General features: G+C 46.3%; 1 protein-coding gene across 3 annotated transcripts in view; it reads right to left on the bottom strand.

Annotated features, from left to right (window-relative positions):
- The window catches only part of hmcn1 (hemicentin 1), a 282,581-nt gene that overhangs the window by 51,263 nt on the left and 207,983 nt on the right, over positions 1–23,335 (bottom strand). For all 3 annotated transcript variants that reach the window (XM_065009245.1, XM_065009247.1, XM_065009246.1), the window contains exons 47-75: positions 21,869–21,982; positions 20,504–20,590; positions 20,162–20,353; positions 19,497–19,784; positions 19,178–19,323; positions 18,285–18,435; positions 16,489–16,686; positions 14,862–14,975; positions 14,547–14,734; positions 14,211–14,307; positions 13,010–13,171; positions 11,591–11,704; positions 11,219–11,421; positions 10,984–11,065; positions 10,699–10,830; positions 10,446–10,595; positions 8,585–8,741; positions 8,102–8,226; positions 7,639–7,822; positions 5,888–5,985; positions 5,430–5,708; positions 2,551–2,747; positions 2,292–2,373; positions 2,023–2,159; positions 1,717–1,858; positions 1,443–1,587; positions 1,087–1,214; positions 847–1,003; positions 578–699 (exon numbers count right to left, since the gene is read on the bottom strand). In XM_065009245.1, the coding sequence (XP_064865317.1) occupies positions 578–699; positions 847–1,003; positions 1,087–1,214; positions 1,443–1,587; positions 1,717–1,858; positions 2,023–2,159; positions 2,292–2,373; positions 2,551–2,747; positions 5,430–5,708; positions 5,888–5,985; positions 7,639–7,822; positions 8,102–8,226; positions 8,585–8,741; positions 10,446–10,595; positions 10,699–10,830; positions 10,984–11,065; positions 11,219–11,421; positions 11,591–11,704; positions 13,010–13,171; positions 14,211–14,307; positions 14,547–14,734; positions 14,862–14,975; positions 16,489–16,686; positions 18,285–18,435; positions 19,178–19,323; positions 19,497–19,784; positions 20,162–20,353; positions 20,504–20,590; positions 21,869–21,982 (4,371 nt within the window). The remainder of the gene's footprint in view (positions 1–577; positions 700–846; positions 1,004–1,086; positions 1,215–1,442; positions 1,588–1,716; positions 1,859–2,022; positions 2,160–2,291; positions 2,374–2,550; positions 2,748–5,429; positions 5,709–5,887; positions 5,986–7,638; positions 7,823–8,101; positions 8,227–8,584; positions 8,742–10,445; positions 10,596–10,698; positions 10,831–10,983; positions 11,066–11,218; positions 11,422–11,590; positions 11,705–13,009; positions 13,172–14,210; positions 14,308–14,546; positions 14,735–14,861; positions 14,976–16,488; positions 16,687–18,284; positions 18,436–19,177; positions 19,324–19,496; positions 19,785–20,161; positions 20,354–20,503; positions 20,591–21,868; positions 21,983–23,335) is intronic.

The following is a 23,335-nucleotide window of genomic DNA, read 5'->3' as shown; positions in this document are numbered from 1 at the left end:
CCTCTCCCTGTTCAGGCGGTGCTCGGCGGTCGTCGTTGCCGACCTACTAGCTGCCACCGATCCATTTTTTCCTTTTCGTTTGTGTCTGTCTGTATTGTTTACACCTGTGTCCTATTAGTTGATTAATTAGTTGATTAACAATCCATCTGTGTTCAGATGGTCTCCCGTTGTCACGACTTCTGCCGAAGTCGTTGCCTCTCCTTGTTCGGGCGGTGCTCGGCGTTCCACGTCACCGGTCTTCTAGCCATCATTGATCCATTTTTAATTTTCCATTGGTTTTGTCTTGTCTTCCCACACACCTGTTTTCAATCCCATTCATTACCTGTTGTGTATTTAACCTCTGTTTCCCCTCATGTCTTTGTCAGAGATTGTTTATTGTCAGTGTAGTGTTGTTGTATAGGTGCGCGACGGGTCTTCCTACCCATATTTGTTTATGTTCTTTTCCTGTTTAGTGTTATGGAGCATGTTACTATGACATTATTAAAAGACTCCATTTTACACTCCGTTTGACTCTCCTGCGCCTGACTTCCCTGCCACCAATACACATATGCCTGACACCCGTACTGTAAGTACTCACCCTGGACAGTGAGCTGTATGGCTCTGGCCTCCTCTCCGGCCTCGTTAGACACCACACACTCATACTCAGCTGTGTCCTCCACTGTGGGGGCTATGACCACCAGAGAACCTGACGACAATAACCTGGAGACAACAGAGGGAACGGAAGCTTCAGACCATGTTTTGGGGTTCTGAGAACTTTCTGTCAGTCTAAGAACTGATCTCAGAGTGTTATGAGATGGGAGCAACAAGAGGTAAGAAACAGAGAGAGAAGAAAACACTTGTTTCAACCTGTACATATTCTGGTTGTGGTCTGTGTTGAGTGTTTGACCGTTCTTGGTCCAGCTGACCGTGGGCTTGGGGATGCCCGTAGCCTCGCAGGAGAGGGTAGTCTGAACGTTCACTGTCACGGTTATGTTGGTGGGACCGCGGGAGATAGAGGGGGGAACTAGAACACAATGGATAGGCGTGAAATTCATTCATTAAATGTGTGTGTGTATATGTGTGTGAGAGGCTCAGCCCTCTTCTCACCGTGGACTTGCAGGTCGACTCTCTTGCGTTGTGTCCCAGCCTGGTTGGTGGCCATACACAGATACCTTCCTGTATCAGTCACCTGGGCTGAGGGGACGTGGAGCGAGCCATCCTCAGCAAACATGTACCTGTGCAGGACAGGAGTGTGGACACACATTTAGGATAATGTCTCATTGTAAATATCATATCCTAGTCTTAAAACTTGTATCTTCAATGTTGAGTGTCTGACACAAATCCTGCGTATAACATATTATAAACAGGGTAGTTTGAAAACTGGACGCTGATTGCCCAAAACAACAGCATTCAACACTTCATATAACATGTAACGACTTCATCAGTGTGCGACGTGGTCTGACCTGGGGTTGGTTCCTGCCAGAATGGCTCCATGTTTCCTCCAGGTGACGCGGGGGGCGGGCACTCCACTCACAATACACTCCAACACCACAGGCTGGTCTATGTGGACGGCTACAGTCAGAGGGCCCTCTGCTATGGTGGGAGCAACTGAAAACACACACACACACACACACATCTTAGGTCCCACTACTATTCTTTAGAGGCTCTAAGCACAGGACCAGCCATATTCAATGGGATAATGGTGTCATTGTCTCTGACTCTCTCTGAGTTCTGTACCATTAACAGCCAGGTTGAACTGTCGTGTGGTCTTGCCAGCAATGTTGCTGGCTACACAGGTGTACTGAGCTCCATCCCCCAGCTCAGCCATGTTGATCTGGAGGTAACGCGCATTGGACAGTATACGCACACGAGGGGAGGCCTACGGAGAGAGGGGAGGGACATCAGGCCTGTGTCTGTACACAAGCACACATACATGTTCACGCACACACACACACACACACACACACACACACACACACACACACACACACACACACACACACACACACACACACACACACACAGGACAGGTGTGTTATTTACCTGGAGTGGCTTGCCGTCTTTGAGCCATGTGAGTGCTGGGGGAGGGACAGCGTCTGACTTGCACTCCAGAGTCACCTGTCTGTTCTGCAGCACTGACACATTCTGTGGCGTGCTCTCCCCAGCGATGTTAGGGGGAACTAGGAAGATATCATCACCACAAAACAGTTAGAACATGAAATAACATGTTACATTAAAAAGCAACAACTCATTATTAGGTCCAGTAGTATGCCCTGGTCAGGTCACATACACGATATAACTTCATTACCCACCATGCACGCGGACCAGGAAGTCTTTATCGTCGTCTCCTGCAGGACTGTTGGCCAGACAGGTGTACCTCCCTGTGTCCTCCAGCTGCGGGGTGAAAGAGAAGTTATGTGTTAAATAAGACAAAATTGATATTGGAAAAAAAGAGAGCTCTTTCCTTCAATCAGATTACGCCCTCAAACCTCACTACTCCTGAACAGGAGGGATGGAGCTCAATGAGTCCCTTCTGGGATTATTAGGTCCATCTCTGTCCCTCCCTCTCACCTGTGGGGAGGAGATCCTGAGCACCTCCCCTCCTCTGAGGACGCGCAGGCTGTCTGTCTGGGGGAGCGGCCGTCCGTCCTTCATCCAGGTGAGGGTGGGGGCGGGGATACCTGTGGCTTCACACAGCAGCTCCAGAACATGGTTCACTACCACAGACACCTCCGCTGCCACGCCCGAACCGTTGATACGAGGGGGGTCTGAGAGAGGCATTTTACATTTTAGTCGTTTAGCAGACGCTCTCTCAAACACTGTCTGTCTGTCTGTCTGTCTGTCTGTCTGTCTGTCTGTCTGTCTGTCTGTCTGTCTGTCTGTCTGTCTGTCTGTCTGTCTGTCTGTCTGTCTGTCTGTCTGTCTGTCTGTCTGTCTGTCTGTCTGTCTGTCTGTCTGTCTGTCTGTCTGTCTGTCTGTCTGTCTGTCTGTCTGTCGGTGTGTGTCTGTCGGTGTGTGTCTGTCTGTCTGTCTGTCTGTCTGTCTGTCTGTCTGTCTGTCGGTGTGTCTGTCGGTGTGTCTGTCTGCCTGTCGGTGTGTGTATGTCTGCCTGCCTATTGTTTGTCTGTCTGTGTGTGTATATCTGTCTGACTGTCTGCCTGCCTGTTTGTTTGTGTGTGTCTGTCTGTCTGCCTGTCTTTAAGATAGAAAGATGACCCCACTCTCAGTATATACAGTAGTGCACCCACAGAAATGTTTTGGCTTCAATAGACTTCAACAGGTAATGCCCAGCCCTCTGTGTGTGTGTGTGTGTGTGTGCGTGTGCGTGTGCGTGTGTTACCTGATGAAGTCTATTGGAGCCAAAACATTTCTGTGGGTGCACTACATACTGAGAGTGGGGTCATCTGTCTTTCTTAAAGACAGACAGACAGACAGACAGACAGACAGACAGACAGACAGACAGACAGACAGACAGACAGACAGACAGACAGACAGACAGACAGACAGACAGACAGAACATATATACAGACATAGACACATGCAGTACCAGTCAAAAGTTTGGACACCTACTCATTCAAGGGTTTTTCTTTATTTTTACTATTTTCTACATTGTAGAATAATAGTGAAGACATCAACACCATGAAATTACACATACGGAATCTTTTAGTAACCAAAAAAGTGTTAAACAAATCAAAATATATTTTATATTTGAAGTTCTTCAAAGTAGCCACCATTTGCCTTGATGACAGCTTTGCACACTTTTGGCATCCTCTCGAGTTCCAACATATGGTGAGCACTTGTCGGCTGCTTTTCCTTCACTCTGTGGTCTAACTCATCCCAAACCATCTCAATTGGGTTGAGGTCGGGGGATTGTGGAGGCCAGGTCATCTGATGCAGCACTTCATCACTCTCCTTCTTGGTCAAATAGCCCTGACAGCTTGGAGGTGTGTTGGGCTATTGTCCTGTTGAAAATGATAGTCCCACTAAGCGCAAACCAGATGGGATGGCGTATCGCTGCAGAATGCTGTTGTAGCCATGCTGGTTAAGAGTGCCTTGAATTCTAAATAAATCACAGACAGTGTCACCATCAAAGCACCCCCACACCATCATACCTCCTCCTCCATGCTTCACGGTGGGAACCACACATGTAGAGATCATCCGTTCACCTACTCTACGTCTCACAAAGACACGGCGGTTGGAACCAAAAATCTCAAATTTGGACTCATCAGATCAAAGGACAGATTTCCACCGGTCTAATGTCCATTGCTCGCGTTTCTTGGCCCAAGCAAGTCTCTTCTTCTTATTGGTGTCCTTTAGTAGTGGTTTCTTTGCAGAAATTCGACCATGAAGGCCTGATCAACACAGTCTCCTCTGGACAGTTGATGTTGAGATGTGTTTCTTGAACTCTGTGAAGCATTTATTTGGGCTGCAATCTGAGGTGCAGTTAACGCTAATTACCTCTGGGTCCTCTTTTCCTGTGGCGGTCCTCATGAGAGCCAGTTTCATCATAGCGCTTGATGGTTTTTGCGACTGCACTTTAATTTCTTGAAATTTTCCATATTGACTGACCTTCATTGTCTTAAAGTAATGATGGACTGTTGTTTCTCTTTGCTTATTTGAGCTGTTCTTTCCATAATATGGACTTGGTCTTTTACCAAATAGGGCTATCTTCTGTATACCACCCCTACAGTGTATACCACCCCTATACCACCCCTACCGTGTCACAGCACAACTGATTGGCTCAAATGCAGTAAGTAGGAAAGAAATTCCACAAATGAACTTTTAACAAGGCACACCTGTTAATTTAAATGCATTCCAGGTGACCACCTCATGAAGCTGGTTGAGAGAATGCCAAGAGTGTGCAAAGCTGTCATCAAGGCAAAGGGTGGCTACTTTGAAGAATCTCAAATATAAAATATATTTAGATTTTTTTTAACACGTTTTTGTTTATGTCACGATCGTCATAATAAGTGGACCAAAGTGCAGCGTGATCTGGGTTCCACATCTTTATTACTGTGTGAAACTCAAAGCAAAGCAAAACAAAACAATAAACCAACAACCCAAACGTGAAGAAAATGCAGTACTCATAAACACTACACACAAAAACAAGATCCCACAAAGCACAAAGGGGAAATGGCTGCCTAAATATGATCCCCAATCAGAGACAACGGTAAACAGCTGCCTCTGATTGGGGACCATACCAGGCCAACATAGAAATATAATTACCTAGATGACCCACCCTAGTCACACCCCGACCTAACCAACATAGAGAATAAAAAGCTCTCTATGGTCAGGGCGCGACAGGTTACTACATGATTCCATATGTGTCTTCACTATTATTCTACAATGTAGAAAATAGTAAAAATAAAGAAAAACCCTTGAGTGAGTGAGTAGGTGTGAGTAGGTGTGTCCAAACGATTGACTGCTACTGTATATGTACTCCCACTCACCCAGTACTTTGAGGTGGAAGTGTCGGCTGGCTTGGCCAGCGCTGTTTCTTGCCACACAGGTGTAGCGTCCCGTATCCTCCACCCTGGCCTGGATGATCTGTACCGTGGTGCCCACATTGAGCAGCTTGACGTGGGGTCCAGGGACCAGGGCCTCCCCCTCTCTCATCCAGGACATGGAGGGGCTTGGAGTTCCATCAGCTATACATAGTAGGGAGGCCAGGTTCCCTCTCACCACCGTCACATCCTCCTTACTCCCCACCCCGTCCAGACTGGGAGGAACTGCAGGGGCAGATAACATCACAGTGTTTATCTAACTCATCTAGCCGCTGGGCCCCATGACAAGGTCATATATTGCAAAAGCAGGACCGTATTGGGTTAGTGAGGGTTTTGGAGTTGGGGGGGGGGGGGGTTATTGTGATATTTTGTATACTGTTATTAACGTATTGTGTTGAACTCACCGTGAACCTGTAGGTTGTAGTGCCTGTTGTCCACACCAGCCCTGTTGGATGCCACACAGGTAAAGGTGCCGCCGTCTGAGACTTGAGCCCTCGCAATCCTGACAGAGGCAGAATGGAACAACACATTAATCCTGACAGAGGCAGAATGGAACAACACATTAATCCTGATGAGGCAGAATGGAACAACACATTAATCCTGACAGAGGCAGGATGGAACAACACATTAATCCTGACAGAGGCAGAATGGAAAAACACATTAATCCTGATGAGGCAGAATGGAACAACACATTAATCCTGACAGAGGCAGAATGGAACAACACATTAATCCTGATGAGGCAGAATGGAACAACACATTAATCCTGACAGAGACAGAATGGAACAACACATTAATCCTGATGAGGCAGAATGGAACAACACATTAATCCTGATGAGGCAGAATGGAACAACACATTAATCCTGACAGAGACAGAATGGAACAACACATTAATCCTGATGAGGCAGAATGGAACAACACATTAATCCTGACAGAGACAGAATGGAACAACACATTAATCCTGACAGAGACAGAATGGAACAAAACATTAATCCTGACAGAGACAGAATGGAACAACACATTAATCCTGATGAGGCAGAATGGAACAACACATTAATCCTGACAGAGACAGAATGGAAAAACACATTAATCCTGATGAGGCAGAATGGAACAACACATTAATCCTGACAGAGACAGAATGGAACAACACATTAATCCTGATGAGGCAGAATGGAACAACACATTAATCCTGATGAGGCAGAATGGAACAACACATTAATCCTGACAGAGGCAGAATGGAACAACACATTAATCCTGATGAGGCAGAATGGAACAACACATTAATCCTGATGAGGCAGAATGGAACAACACATTAATCCTGACAGAGACAGAATGGAACAACACATTAATCCTGATGAGGCAGAATATATAAAGTGTAGTATTGGGTTGCAAACTCAAAATGAAATACATTTAATCTCTATATCTGACATGGTACAGGTGTCTTTTTAAAGTCCATAAATATGTGTGTGAAGTGTATACTTTTGTTTCTAAGTAGATTTGTTTAAGAAACACTCTGTGTGACCCTGATTTAGCCCACTGCAATAAAAGGTCAAACTACTGTGTGACCCTGATTTAGCCCACTGCAGTAAAAGGTCAAACTACTGTGTGACCCTGATTTAGCCCACTGCAGTAAAAGGTCAAACTACTGTGTGACCCTGATTTAGCCCACTGCATTAAAAAGTCAAGCTACTGTGTGACCCTGATTTAGCCCACTGCAGTAAAAGGTCAAACTACAGTGTGACCCTGATTTAGCCCACTGCATTAAAAAGTCAAGCTACTGTGTGACCCTGATTTAGCCCACTGCAGTAAAAGGTCAAGCTACTGTGTGACCCTGATTTAGCCCACTGCATTAAAAAGTCAAACTACTGTGTGGCCCTGATTTAGCCCACTGCAGTAAAAGGTCAAACTACCGTGTGACCCTGATTTAGCCCACTGCAATAAAAGGTCAAACTACTGTGTGACCCTGATTTAGCCCACTGCAGTAAAAGGGCAAACTACTGTGTGACATACAGTACAACAATTTGAAACAGTATACAGAATAAAGCAGTATTCATGTAACAGTTTTAAATACATTGCTCTTTCCTTTATATATGTACATTGAAAGATAGAGTACATTCCATACAGAATCCGATATATAACCACTCAACCCCAGACCTACCTGAGCACCTGTCCGCCAGAGAGCAGGCGTATCTGTGAGGAGACAGGGAGAGGCAGTCCGTTCTTCAGCCAGTTGAGCTGAGGTGGAGGGTAACCCACGGCAATACACTCTATGTTGATGGAGCTGTCTAGAACGGTGGTCAAAACCACAGCCGTATCACTGTTCCCCTTGATCACAGGAGGCACTATGGACACACACACACACACACACACACACACACACACACACACACACACACACACACACACACACACACACACACACACACACACACACACACACACACACACACACACACATACACACACACATACACACACACATACACACACACACACACACAAACGAACGAAAGAGGACAGAAGATGGAAAGAAGATAGGAGGGAGAGAGAGAAAAACTCTTCATTCACAAAGTAAGGAATACATGCATGGAAGAGAGGGGCTGAGAGAGAGTTAAACTCACCATAGACATTGAGGTTGAATATCCGGTCCTCTTCTCCAGCCTTGTTGGTGGCTACACAGGTGTACTTCCCACTGTCAGAGGTGTGAGCTCCAGACACAGTCAGAGTGCTGCCATCTAGACTGATCCTGGATAGAATGAGGATGAAAACAAAGCATTAATATGAATATAGAGAAACATCAGAAACCCCATGGACGTCATCCCAGTTCCTCTGTCCAGATCCTTTCAATCTCAGAATAGCTCCACCTTTCCTTAGATAGGTTACGTCCAATTTTAGCCATTTTGATAGACCTATCCAGACCTCTCAGATATCCTAAGTGGCTAGGAGATAGGGGTTAGGGGCTAGGAGCTAGGAGTTAGGGGCTAGGAGCTAGGGGTTAGGGGCTAGGAGCTAGGGGTTAGGGGTGAGGCGATAGGGGTTAGGGGCTAAGAGCTAGGGGTTAGGGGCTAGGAGCTAGGAGATAGGGGCAGGGGGTTGATGTGTACCTGAGTCCCCTGGATCCTGCCTTGAGGGCCTTTCCATCCTTCAGCCACTGGATGGAGGGGGGCGGGGTTCCCTGAGAGAGACACACCAGCTGGACGCTGTCATTCAGCAGCACCCCCACCTCACTGGGCATCTCCGATCCTGAGATGCTGGGAGGGACTGAGAGAGAGCACAGCCAATCAGATTAGGGACTAACACAGAGCACAGCTAATCAAGGCACAGCCAATCAGATCATTGTTCATTCAGAACAAACTAGTATATATCCAGTACCAGTCAAAAGTTTGGATACACCTACTCATTCAAGGGTTTTTCTTTGTTTTTACTATTTTCTACATTGTAGAATAATAGTGAAGACACCAAAACGATGAAATAACACATAGCAGGGTAGCCTAGTGGTTAGAGCTTTGGACTAGTAACCGAAGGGATGCAAGTTGAAATCCCCGAGCTGACAAGGTACAAATCTGTCGTTCTGCCCCTGAACAGGCAGTTAAACCACTGTTCCTAGGCCGTCATTGAAAATAAGAATTTGTTCTTAACTGACTTGCCTAGTTAAATAAAGGTAAAATAAATATGGAATCATGTAGTAACCAAGAAAGTGTTAAACGAATCAAAATGTTTTATTTTATTTTAGATTCTTCAAAGTAGGCACAGCTTTAACCAGAATAGAAAGAAGAGCGGGAGGCCCCGGTGCACAACTGAGCAAGAGTACAAGTACATTAGAGTGTCTAGTTTGAGAAACAGATACCTCACATGTCCTCAACTGGCAGCTTCATTAAGTAGTACCCGCAAAACACCACTATCAACATCAACAGTGAAGAGGCGTCTCCAGGATGCTAACCTTCTAGGCAGAGTTGCAAAGAAAAAGACATATCTCAGACTGCCCAATAAAAATAAAATATAAAGATGGGTTAAGATTGCCTCTTCAATGTTGACGTTGAGACTGGTGTTTGCGGGTACCATTTAATGAAGCTGCCAGTTGAGGACATGTGAGGCATCTGTTTCTCAAACTAGACACTCTAATGTACTTGTTTTCTTGCTCAGTTGTGCACCGGGGCCTCCCACTTCTCTTTCTTTTTTGGTTAGGGCCAGTTTGCGCTGTTCTGTGAAGGGAGTATTACACAGCGTTGTACGAGATCTTCAGTTTCTTGGCAATTTCTTGCATGGAATAGCCTTGATTTCTCCGAAAAAGAATAGACTGACGAGTTTCAGAAGAAAGACATTTGTTTCTGGCCATGTTGAGCTTGTAATCGAACCCACAAATGCTAATGCTCCAGATACTCAACTCATCTAAAGAAGGTCAACTGTTTTCAGCTGTGCTAACATAATTGCAAAAGGGTTTTCTAATGATCAATTAGCCTTTATAAAATGATTGGATTAGCTAACACAATGTGTCACACAGGAGTGATGGTTGCTGATAATGGGCCTCTGTACACTTATGTAGATATTCCATTAAAAAAATAACCCGTTTCCAGCTACAATAGTAATTTACAACATTGACAATGTCTACACTGTTTTTCTGATCAATTTGATGTTAATTTAATGGACAAAAACAAGGACAAACTTATTTTTTTTCTAAAAATTTGGAATGGTAGTGTATATATATCACACCTAAATTGGCACCTAACTTGGCACCTAAATTGGGCAGGACGGGCTCGTGGTAATGGCTGGAGCGGAATCAGAGGAATGGTATCAAATGGTACCATTTGCTCGGTTCCAGTCATTATTATGAGCCGTCCTCCTCTCAGCAGCCTCCACTGGCATATATATTCTGTCCAGGTTAAATTCATTTTTACTGAACATTGTACTGTATATTTTTATGGAGATATCAGAGTAACTTGAAGAGTAACCTCAATAATAATGTACCTTGTATGGTGAGGTGGTAACTCTTTCGAGCCTTGCCCTCCACGTTGGAAGCCATACAGGTGTAGGTGCCAGAGTCTGAGAGCTGGGAGCGGGCGATCTGCAGCTTACTCCCTCCAGACAGGATGTGCAGCTCCAGAGACTCTGAGTTCTCTGAGAAAAGAATACTGTCACTGTACTACTTTCCAGTCAACCTTGGAAGTTTGAGATAGTAAATAAGACAATAACAAGTTATATGACTGTGGGTGCAGCTTACCTATGGTCCGACCGTTCTTGAGCCAGATGAGGTTGGGAGGGGGGATGCCCGTGGCGTCACAGGCAAAGGTGACAGGGTTGCTGATGGTCTCCACTATCTTCTCCTCCACTGGACCGTCTATATTGGGGGGCACTGGACATGGAGCGACAGAGATTTACAGTTAGGTCAGTTTGACCAAAAGACTCAGATATGTTTCTCTTCTCCATCTCCTCGTTTTTATCCTCAGTGATCAGAATGAGATTTTTTGAGTGTTTAAAGTCTGAGTTTCTAGAATATGATTTTTACCGTAGATGTTGAGGTGGAAGTTCTTGTCCACCTGTCCGGCCACATTGGTGGCCTTGCAGACGTACTGGCCAGTGTCAGACACCTAGGAACACAGAGGACGGACAGGGGATGGATCAGTATAACAACTTTCAATAGAAAAGTCACAAAGAGGACTAACCCCATCCAATCACATCGCTTCCCTTCCCCTAACCCCACCCCTATCGATAGGTTCAGACCTCCCCTCTGTGTCTCTCACCTCTGCCCCCTTCAGCTCCAGCATCTGTCCCTGTGCCAGGATGCGGAGGTTGGCAGACTCTGTCACCATCCGACCGTTCTTGTACCAGGTGATGGTGGGAGGGGGCACAGCGTTGGACTCACACTCCAGAGTCACTGAGTTGCCCACACGCACATTCACCACCACAGGAGAGTCCCCACTGCTGTCTCTGATACTGGGAGGGACTGGGGAGAGCCAGGGGAGAGGCAGGGGTGAGAGTAATATTTTTGTAATAGAGTGGACAGGAGCCGTATATGGAAGACAGGAGAAGGAAGAAGGATATGAGAAGGAGACACAAGAGGTCAAAGAGCAGTCCAGTAGTGTTGTCTGTTCTGTCCTGCTGCAGGTACTGACCAAACACAGTGAGGTGGAGGAGTTTCCTGGCCTCTCCAGCGGGGTTCATGGCTACACAGCTGTACATCCCCCCGTCAGACATCTTAGCCCTCAGAATCTGCAGGGTGCGTCCACCTGGAGAGAGAGAGGAAGGCATCGGAGAGAGAGAGAGAGAGAGAGAGAGAGAGAGAGAGAGAGAGAGAGAGAAAGGAGAGAGAGAGAGAGAGAGAGAGAGAGATAGAGAGAGGAAGGGATTGGGGAGAGAGAGAGAGAGAGAGAGAGAGAGAGAGAGAGAGAGAGAGATAGACAGAGATAGACAGAGTAAGGAAGGAAGGAAGGAAGGAAGGAAGGAAGGAAGGAAGGAAGGAAGGAAGGAAGGAAGGAAGGAAGGAAGGAAGGAAGGAAGGAATTGGGGGAGAAGGAGAGAGGAAGGGATTGGGGGAGAAAGAGAGAGAAAGGGATTGACTTGATTATTTTTATTGTTATTATTAGCTAGGTTTCCATTCAATTTGTGACAGATTTTCATGTGAATATTAAAAATCTGCAAAAAACTAAATGTGCATTTTCCCTCCAGAGATGTGTTGCCATCAAACTGACTTTTGACTTATTTAGGAGGTGGGGAGGCCGGGAAAGGGGCTTATTTAGGAGGTGGGGGAGGCCGGGGAGAGGGGCTTATTTAGGAGGTGGGGGAGGCCGGGGGAGGGGCTTATTTAGGAGGTGGGGGAGGCTGGGGGAGGGGCATATTTAGGAGGTGGGGGAGGTTGGAGGGAAGGGCTTATTTAGGAGGTGGGGGAGGCCGGGGGGAGGGGCTTATTTAGGAGGTGGGGGAGGTCGGAGGGAAGGGCTTATTTAGGAGGTGGGGAGGCCAGGGGGAGGGGCTTATTTAGGAGGTGGGGAGGCCGGGGGAGGGGCTTATTTAGGAGGTGGGGGAGGCCGGGGGGGCTTATTTAGGAGGTGGGGAGGCCGGGGGAGGGTTTTATTTAGGAGGTGGAAGGAGGCCAGGGGAGGGGCTTATTTAGGAGGTAGGGGGAGGTCGGAGGGAAGGGCTTATTTAGAAGGTGGGCTACTCTTTTGACTTTTTTGTTGCTGCCAAGTTATTGAAATACCAGCCCCGTGTCACTCCTGAACAGCCTTGGTTATCAGGGCAAATTTGTAGTGCTGATATTTGGAAGTCTCAGCCATGAACGTAGGCTGACAGTACGTAGGCCTTCAGAATTGCAGGCTTGCGTAGGACGAAGGCAAAGCAGCTAGCCTAGCTGTCTGGAGAAGAAGGTGCTTTCTACAAAAGTGTCCAGATATCCGTGTGTTTTGAAATGTTTGAATCCTTCTCGACTGTAATTTGGTATTTTATTAGGATCCCCATTAGATGTTGCGAAACCAATGTGATTTGTAATGTGATTTGTGGATTCAAATAAATTATTTAAAATGCGTATGTGTTACCTGGCATGATGAGTGCGTTGGTATTGGCCTGTACAGGACTCCTGTCTTTGACCCAGCTCAGAGAGGGAGGGGGGAACCCAGTAGCCTCACAAGTCAGAGACACAAAGTTATTCACCACCACCGTCACATTCTCTGGGCTAGCTCCCACTATGGTGGGGGGGACTGGAGGAGAGAGAAAACAGACAACCTGGCTATCAATATATCAATCAATCCATCCATCCATCCATCCCCACACCTATCCATCCCTCCATCCATCTACCCCTCCCTCCACCCACCCACCCACCTATCCATCCCTCCATCCATCTACCCCTCCCTCCACCCACCCACCCCCCCCACCTATCCATCCCTCCATCCATCTACCCCTCCCTCCACCCACCCACCCCCCACCTATCCATCCCTCCATCCATCTACCCCTCCCTCCACCCACACACCCCCACCTATCCATCCATCCCTCCATCCATCTACCCCTCCCTCCCTCCCTCCACCCACCCACCCCCCACCTATCCATTCATCCATCCATCCCCACACCTATCCATCCATCCCTCCATCCATCTACCCCCTCCCTCCTCCACCCACCCACCCCCACCTATCCATTCATCCATCCATCCCCACACCTATCCATCCATCCCTCCATCCATCTACCCCTCCCTCCCTCCACCCACCCCCACACCTATCCATCCATCCCTCCATCCATCTACCCCTCCCTCCCTCCACCCACCCCCCACCTATCCATCCATCCCTCCATCCATCTACCCCTCCCTCCCTCCACCCACCCCCCCACCTATCCATCCATCCCTCCATCCATCTACCCCTCCCTCCCTCCACCCCCCACCTATCCATCCATCCCTCCATCCATCTACCCCTACCTCCCTCCACCCCCCACCTATCCATCCATCCCTCCATCCATCTACCCCTCCTTCCCTCCACCCCCCCCACCTATCCATCCATCCCTCCATCCATCTACCCCTCCCTCCCTCCACCCACCCCCTCCTATACATCCTCCATCCATCTACCCCTCCCTCCACCCCCCCCACCTATCCATCCCTCCATCCATCTACCCCCACCTATCCATCCCTCCACCCACCCACCCCCCACCTATCCATCCATCAACCCTCCCACCCATCCATATTAATGAAGATACCAGAGAGATGAGGCTGGAAAACATAGATTAAAACACAATAAAAACTCTGTTCTGACTAACCATGGACGTTGAGATTGAAGGATTTCTCTGCGCTTCCCGCCAGGTTATCAGCCACACACACATAGTGGCCTGTGTCTGTCACCTGGGCATTCACCACCTGAGGAAGAGACAGACAGCTCGCTGACGTGACTGTACCTAAGGCCTGAGCCTTCAGTCTCTCACTGAGCTTCCTCCCCTCATATAATCCCCAGCCTTTCCCAACCCTATAGCACCTCGTTCGCTTTTCAATCAATAAATCAATCCATCAATCCAAGAATCAATCCTCAATCAATCCGTTAATCAATCCATCAATCAAATCCATTTTAATAAGCCCTTTTTACAGCATAGTCCAGTCACCTGCAGGGAGCGTCCATTGGACAACAGTCTGTGGGGTCCTTTAGGGCTTATTGGCTGACTGTCCTTCAGCCAGGTGATTTTAGGGGTGGGACTTCCGTCCGCTTGACACTCCAACACTGTGGTCTTATTCACCTGGATCACCATCTCCTCAGGTAGGTCACGGTCCACCCCGCGGATTGAGGGGGGCACTGGGGTTCAACACACACACAGTCAGTTTGTACCTGGGATTCCAAATAGTATTTGAAATGATTTGACGTATACTTTTGACCCAGGTAAACTCAGATTAGATGGGTGGTGTTTTCCTCTTCTACTCACCCAGCACTCTGACGTCATACTGGATGGAGTCCTCTCCCGCCTCGTTCACCGCCAAGCAAGTATATCTCCCAGAATCCTCAGCCTGAGCCCTGGGGATCTGCAGCACTCGCCCACCTGAAGAGGTAGTTACAGTCAGAGTCAGAGTCACACACACATACACAGACACGCACACACACACACACACACACACACACACACACACACACACACACACACACACACACACACACACACACACACACACACACACACACACACACACAGAGAGAGAAACTCACAGAGACACACACACACACAGACACACACACACACAGAGAAACTCACAGAGACACACACACACAGAGAAACTCACAGAGACACACACACACACACACACACACACACACACAGAAACTCACAGAGACACACGCACACGCACACACACACACACGCACGCACACACGCACACACACAGAAACTCACACACACACACACAGAAACTCACAGAGACAGACACGCACGCACACACAGAGAAACTCACAGACACACACACACACACAGAGAAACTCACAGACACACACACACACACACACACAGTGTTTGCCCCCTTTTTGCTTTTCTCTATTTGTGCATATTTCTTTATACTGAATGTTATCAGAGCTTCAACCAAAACCTAATATTAGATAAAGGGAACCTGAGTTTACAAATAACAAAAAATATATATACTTTTATTTAATAATTAACAAAGTTATGCAACACCCAATGCCCTTGCGTGAGAAAGTAATTGCCCCCTTATACTCAATAACTGGTTGTGCCACCTTTAGCTGCAATGACTCCAACCAGACACTTCCTGTAGTTGTTGATCTGTCTCTCACGTTGCTGTGGAGGAATTTTGGCTCCAAAACACACAATCATGTCTCCATGAAAATGACTAAAAAGAAACAAATTTGAAGTTTTGGAATGGCTTAGTCAAAGTCCAGACCTGATAACAATTGAGATGTTGTGGCAGGACATGAAACGGGCAGTTTATGCTTGAAACATTTAACATTTAAGTCATTTAGCAGACGCTCTTATCCAGAGCGACTTACAAATTGGTGCATTCACCTTATGACCTCCAGTGGAACAGTAGTGCATCTAAATCTTTTCAGGGGGAGGGGGGGTGAGAGGGATTACTTTATCCTATCCTAGGTATTCCTTAAAGAGGTGGGGTTTCAGGTGTCTCCGGAAGGTGGTGATTGACTCCGCTGTCCTGGCGTCGTGAGGGAGTTTGTTCCACCATTGTGGCTGAGTTAAAGCAGTTCTGCATGGAAGAGTGGCAAACATTCCTCCACAGCGACGTGAGAGACTGATCAACAACTACAAGAAGTGTCTGGTTGGAGTCATTACAGCTAAAAGGGGGCACAACCAGTTATTGAGTGTAAAGTGGCAATTACTTTTTCACACAGGTGCATGAGGTGTTGCATAACCTTGTTCATGAAATAAATTAAATAAGTATGCAACTGTTGTGTTATTTGTTCACTCAGGTTCCCTTTATCAAATATTAGATTTTGGTTGAAGATCTGATTCAGTATAAAAAATATGGAAAAGTAGAGAAAATTAAGAAGGGGTTACAAATACTTTTTCACAGCACTGAAGGTCCTCTCCTCACCAGGCATGATGAGCACGTTTTCGTTGGAGGCCATTGGGCGTCCATCTTTGTACCAGGTGAGTGTGGGCGGGGGAACAGCGTTGGTCTCACAGTACAGAGAGATAGGGTTGTTTAGTACCACATCCTTAACATCACCCCCAGTGCCTGGTGTCGAGGTGGTATCTCCCACCCCACCGGGACGCTGGAAACTAGGAGGGACTGAAAGGAGAGAGAGAGAAGGGGAGCAAGAGACGGAGATAGAAAAAGAGAGTTAGGGTTATCTTTATGACAGCTACTACAGTCAATGTTTAGGATGTAATTAAATGCTTTCACCTACCACTAGAGGACAGCCTCTGCTAAGATTTAAAGCTTCTGATTAAATACTGTCACCTACTACTAGAGGACAGCCTCTGCTAAGATTTAAAGCTTCTGATTAAATACTGTCACCTACCACTAGAGGACAGCCTCTGCTAAGATTTAAAGCTTCTGATTAAATACTGTCACCTACTACTAGAGGGCAGCCTCTGCTAAGATTTACAGCTTCTGATTAAATACTGTCACCTACTACTAGAGGACAGCCTCTGCTAAGATTTACAGCTTTGATTAAATACTGTCACCTACTACTAGAGGGCAGGCTCTGCTAAGATTTAAAGCTTCTGATTAAATACTGTCACCTACCACTAGAGGGCAGCCTCTGCTAAGATTTACAGCTTTGATTAAATACTGTCACCTACTACTAGAGGGCAGCCTCTGCTAAGATTTACAGCTTTGATTAAATACTGTCACCTACTACTAGAGGGCAGGCTCTGCTAAGATTTAAAGCTTCTGATTAAATACTGTCACCTACTACTAGAGGGCAGCCTCTGCTAAGATTTACAGCTTTGATTAAATACTGTCACCTACTACTAGAGGGCAGCCTCTGCTAAGATTTACAGCTTCTGATTAAATACTGTCACCTACTACTAGAGGGCAGCCTCTGCTAAGATTTACAGCTTCTGATTAAATATTGTCACCTACCACTAGAGGGCAGCCTCTGCTAAGATTTACAGCTTCTGATTAAATACTGTCACCTACTACTAGAGGGCAGCCTCTGCTAAGACTAAAGCCCAAATCAAATCGGAAAGTGTTTTTGTTTACGTGTGAACGAGCGTGTACACGCTGGAATTAGAATGTATGGTAGTGAATGAGAGAAAACAGGCAGGCTGTGAGTGTCAATGCCGTCAACTGTGTCATGCACTTCAAACTAGAAAGCAAGTACATTTTTTGGTCTGCGCGAAGCGATGCTGGTAAATTGAGAGGATACATTGCCAGAAAATAGACTGTTTGTGCATTGTTACGTCTGAAATTGTGACATGTAAAGTTAAAGTGTCTATTTAGTGTTGATAAGTTTATCTGCCAGTGCCAATAATACATATTTGAGAACAATAACTTTATGTCTACCTGTTGATTTAGATCAAAGGCATATAGCCTAGACAGGCATATAGCCTAGACAGGTATATAGCCTAGACAGGCATATAGCCTAGACAGGCATATAGCCTAGACAGGTATATAGCCTAGACAGGCATATAGCCTAGACAGGCATATATCCTAGACAGGCTATGCCTGGGAAATTCCAGGAATTCTGATTTTAAGACAGAATACTGTTATGTAGCAAGAATGATATTAGCCAAATTCTTTATAACCTGCTAGAGTGGACTAGCTACAACTCTCTTCTAGTTCATGAGCCAACATACCACTAGATGGCAGCCTCTGCTAAGACTTCACAGTAGAGTCCTGCAGAGGGGCTAGATCGCACATGCAATGGGAACGCAGTTCACCTTGTATATTTATATCAAAGTCCTTCTCGTCCTCCCCGGCGATGTTGGTTGCTACGCAGGTGTAGCGTCCAGTGTCGGACACCTGAGCATGTTTGATCCTGACAGTACGACCGTTGGCATTAATTGTCACATGGTCATCTGCCCTTAGCACCTGGGGAACAGAAGAATATCAGGGTTGGTTGTAGAATGATGCGTGGTCAGTGTGTGTGTGTGAAAGAGAAAGAGAGGGAGAGACAGGAGAGAGAAAGAGAGAGAAATAGAGAGAGGAGAGAGGAGAGAGAAAAGAGAGAAGAGAGATAGAAGAGAAAGGAGAGAAAGAGAGAGGAGAGAGAGAAAGAGAGAAGGAGTGAGAGAAGAGAGAGAGAGAGAGAGAGAGAGAGAGAGAGAGAGAGAGAGAGAGAGAGAGAGAGAGAGAGAAAGAGAGAAGAAGTGAGAGAAGAGAGAGAGGAAAGAGAGAGAGAGAGAGAGAGAGAGTGAGAGAGAGAGAGAGAGAGAGAGAGAGAGAGAGAGAGAGAGAGAGAGAGAGAGAGAGAGGAGGAGAGAGAGAGAGAGAGAGAGAGTGAGAGAGGAGAGAGAGAGAGAGAGAGAGAAAGAGAGAGGAAAGAGAGGATAGAGAGAGAGAGAGAGAGAGAGAGAGAGAGAGAGAGAGAGAGAGAGAGAGAGAGAGAGAGAGAGAGAGAGAGAGAGAGAGAGAGAGAGAAAGAGAGAGGAGAGAGAGAGAGAGAGAGAGAGAGAGAGAGAGAGAGAGAGAGAAGAGAAAGGAGAGAAAGAGAGAGGAGAGAGAGAGAGAGAGAGAGAGAGAGAGAGAGAGAGAGAGAGAGAGAAGAGAGAGGAGAGAGAGAGTGAGAGAGAGAGTGTAGAGTGTAGAGTGTGTGTACAGGTAAAGTGCTGACCTGTCCATCTTTGTACCATTGCAGTGAGGGTGTAGGGATGGCCTGAGCCTCACACTCCAGGGTCAGAGTGTTGTTGACCTTTATCTTGACCTCCTTGGGGGCCAGTCCCTCACCTGGGACATCATTCTTATTGATTTGGGGAGGAACTGCAGGAGAGGACAGGAGGTAAGGAAGAGAGGAGAGTTACAGTTACATACATCACACAGCCACACAGATAGTTACAGACCATGGCAAAAAAATGACGTGTCCTCATTGGACAAGTTAAAAGGTAGTACCTCCCTATCTCACTCCCATCTTTCAAAACGTTTTTGTCACTCACTGTAAACTTTGACCTCGTAGTTCTTCAGGCTGTCTCCAGCCTCATTAGTGGCCACACATGTGTACCTCCCAGCATCCTCCTCCTTGGCGTTCAGGATCTGCAGGGTCCGCCCACCTGGCAGCACTCGGACGTTGTGGCTGGACTCCAACGGCGTTCCATCCTTGAGCCATGTGATGAGGGCAGGGGGGTAGGACTGCACCTCACACACCAGAGACGTGGGGCTGCTCAGGGTGACCGTCACCTCTTCAGCCGAGCCCTCGGGACCTGAGCCCACGATGGTGGGGGACACTGGGGGGAGGGGGGAGGGGGGGGGGCGAGAGGAGAGGGGATTCAGACTCTTGGTCAATGAAGCTAGTGGGGCTTTTTTGATAAGGTGATGGTGGATGCATAGGATAAATCACCAGGGTAAACCTTTTATACTACAGCACCTCTTATCTTAAACACAGCCATGACAAAGTGATAACATCTTGTGAAGCTTTAGCATGTCACGCAATGGTTTCAAAATGGAAATAAAGTAGGACAGATTTCACAGGCTCGGTGACTTACTGAGAGAAGCCTCCTACAAACCCTCTGAAAATGTGACCTCAATGGGATCTTTTTATACCAGTATAAAGAAAGGATACATATGTAAATAAACTATACTGAGAGAGTAGTTGTCCTCCTACCCAGTACATTGAGGTTGAAGTGTCTGCTGCGGTCTCCTGCTCTGTTGTGTGCCAGGCAGCTGTACCTGCCCGTGTCATCCACCTGGGCACCAGATATCTGCAGGTACCGTCCGTGAGACAACACCTGGTGACGTCTGTCTGTCCCTAATGACTGTCCGTCCTTCAGCCAGGTGATCTCCGGCACTGGGTTACCTAGGTAACGGTTAATAATAGGTTATTTTAGCGACCATCAGGGTGGTGAAATAATTTCCAGTATGTATGAACTGTAAAATAGTCTATTTTGGATTGAGATATGTTCAGACTTTAGTCATTGTGGAGTTGTGTTGCCATGATGTCACTGACCTGCAACCTCACAGGTCAGGGTCACGTTGTGTTTCTCCTTGACCTTGGCATCCTGCACCGTGCCTTCATCCACAATGCTAGGGGGGACTGGAAGATGACATGCATGGAAAGGGTTCACTTCTTGGTGACAGGGGGCAGTATTTTCACGTCCAGATGAAATGCATGCTCAAATTAAACTGCCTGCTACTCATCCCCAGAAGATAAGATATGCATATTATTAGAAGTTTCTAAAACTGTTTGAATCATGTCTGTGAGTATAACAGAACGTATGTAGCAGGCGAAACCGAGAGGAAAAAACATTCCGATTTTTTTTTTTTGAGGTCACTCTCTTTTCAATGAATTTTCATTGGGAATACAGATTTCTAAGGGACCTTCTTGCAGTTCCTACCACTTCCACTGGATGTCACCAGTCTTTAGAAATTGGTTAAAGTTTTTCCTTTGTGTAATGAAGAAGTAGCCCTGTTCAAAACGAGGATCACTTCAAATGTACTGTTTGTTAGAGTCGCGTGACCAGAAAGGTGGCGTCAGTTTGTTTTCTTCCTGTATTGAACACATCCCGTCTTCAATGTTATCGATTATTTACTTTAAAAAATACCTAAAGTTGTGTTACAAAAGTAGTTTGAAATGTTTTGTCAAAGTTTACAGGTAACTTAGATATTTTGTAGTCACGTAGCGCATGTTGGAACCGGTGTTTTTCTGGATCAAACGCGCCAAATAAATGGACATTTTGGATATATATCGACGGAATTAATCGAACAAAAGGACCATTTGTGATGTTTATGGGACATATTGGAGTGCCAACAGAAGAAGCTCGTCAAAGGTAAGACATGATTTATATTTTTATTTCTGTGTTTTGTGTCGCGCCTGCAGGGTTGAAATATGCTTCTCTCTCTTTGTTTACGGAGGTGCTATCCTCAGATAATAGCATCGTTTGCTTTCACTGAAAAGCCTTTTTGAAATCTGACATGTTGGCTGGATTCACAACACGTGTAGCTTTAATTTGGTATCTTACATGTGTGATTTCATGAAAGTTTGATTTTTATAGGAATTTATTTGAACTCTGCATTTTCTCCGGCTTTTGGCCACGTGGGACGCTACCGTCCCACATATCCCAGAGAGGTTAAGAGCAATACAACTACTGTACTGACCAACTACTGTACTAACCCTCAGCCCTCAACCATCTATGTAGGCGTTATAATGGGATTATAAAGTTGCGTTCAAACTGGTTGTTCATGTTAAGTCCGTCCAGTAGTGGTTATCAGGTATTCTCACTATCACAATATTCACCAGTGTCATACTGCAAAACATATTTCTCTCTCAGGTCAAAGGCCTGAGAGATAAGATAAAGGTCCTTGACGTCATTACCCAGGATGTCCAGGTCAAAGTTCTTCCTCTCCTCTCCGGCCGTGTTGGACACAATGCAGCTGTATATCCCAGCATCCTCCACTGCTGCGTGCATCAAACGAAGGCTCCGCCCTCCTGACAAACATGTCAATACTTGGTTGAGCTCAAGTCTGTAAATAATCACTGTGTCTTTGATTGGTCTTTTTCAAAACTTAATCTAAAGTCAATATTTATTCTGCTTCCCAAATGGTAAAATATTTCCTACATAATGCACTACTTTACATAGGGAATATGATGCAATTTGGGACAGTTTGGAGCCTAAAGAGGTGCAAACAGACAAAATGCTCCCTCTCACATCACAATTGTGGCTTCCATGCAGTTTGCTTTCTGGGGCACTAAAAATCCATTTAGCTGTGTGAAACAGGATACACTGACCAAGACACAGCTGTTCAAACACACCCACTCAAACAGATGAACTCAGATCAGTTCCTATTTTCTCTCTTTTTTACTTCAAAAACAACAGTTATTATCTGGACACAGAAACCAGTTCACACACACACGGCCATGCGCGCGCACGCACACACACGCACGCATACACACACACACACACACACACGTACGCACACGCACGCACACACACACGCATGCACACACACGCACACATACACACACGCACACGCACACATACACACACACGCACACATACACACAAACTCAACACCAACTTCAAGGAGCACATCAGATCCATCCCAGAGGACAAGTAGCACAATGTTCTCTGATTTCAAGTAGAAAATTGTCCCAGACAGATGTGGCTCTTAGAAGAGGTCTGACCTTATTTATTTTTATGGTAGGATTAAATCATTATTTTTATGGTAGGATTAAATCATTATTTTATAGCTGTCATTTTTTAGATAATTTTTCTTAAATTTACAGCTGAACGTGCAATAAATGTATATAATGTTAACTGGCTTGCCTGCTTCAGTGGAGAATTACTGACCACACCCCACAGAGTTTGAACCAGTAATCACCTCTACACAAATCCATTTCCCTGGCTGACCACAATCACAACTGCCATATCCCCTTTCCTCACATCCTCTAGCCTGAAAAGGCGGTCAGGCTGCGGTTGATGTGTGTGACCGCTGGTCAGACCGCGGGTCCATGTTTGAGGCTAGGCTGTATTTGTATTAGAGTGAGTTAGGACGGTAAAGGAAGGGACTGAGGTAAAGTGACTACCATAACTTCAGGAGGTCGAGGGTTCGTCCCAACTGCAACCCTGTTCCCGATCGAGTGCACTATTTTTGAACAAGAGCCCTGGTCAAAAGTAGTAAACTATCTAGGGAACAGGGTGGCAGTTGGGACGTGGCCTGAGTCTAGCTGCAGTCAGAACCACTGACTGTTGTCTTTGGACGCACAAAGAGAGCAGCTTGTTAAAGCGTTCAACAACAAAAACTCCTGCCTTCTCCCAGAGGTTTGTCTTTCTACACACCA

The sequence above is a fragment of the Oncorhynchus nerka genome, linkage group LG24, assembly GCF_034236695.1.
Source record: "Oncorhynchus nerka isolate Pitt River linkage group LG24, Oner_Uvic_2.0, whole genome shotgun sequence".
NCBI lineage: Eukaryota > Metazoa > Chordata > Actinopteri > Salmoniformes > Salmonidae > Oncorhynchus > Oncorhynchus nerka.
This window is presented reverse-complemented; position numbering and strand designations above follow the sequence as displayed.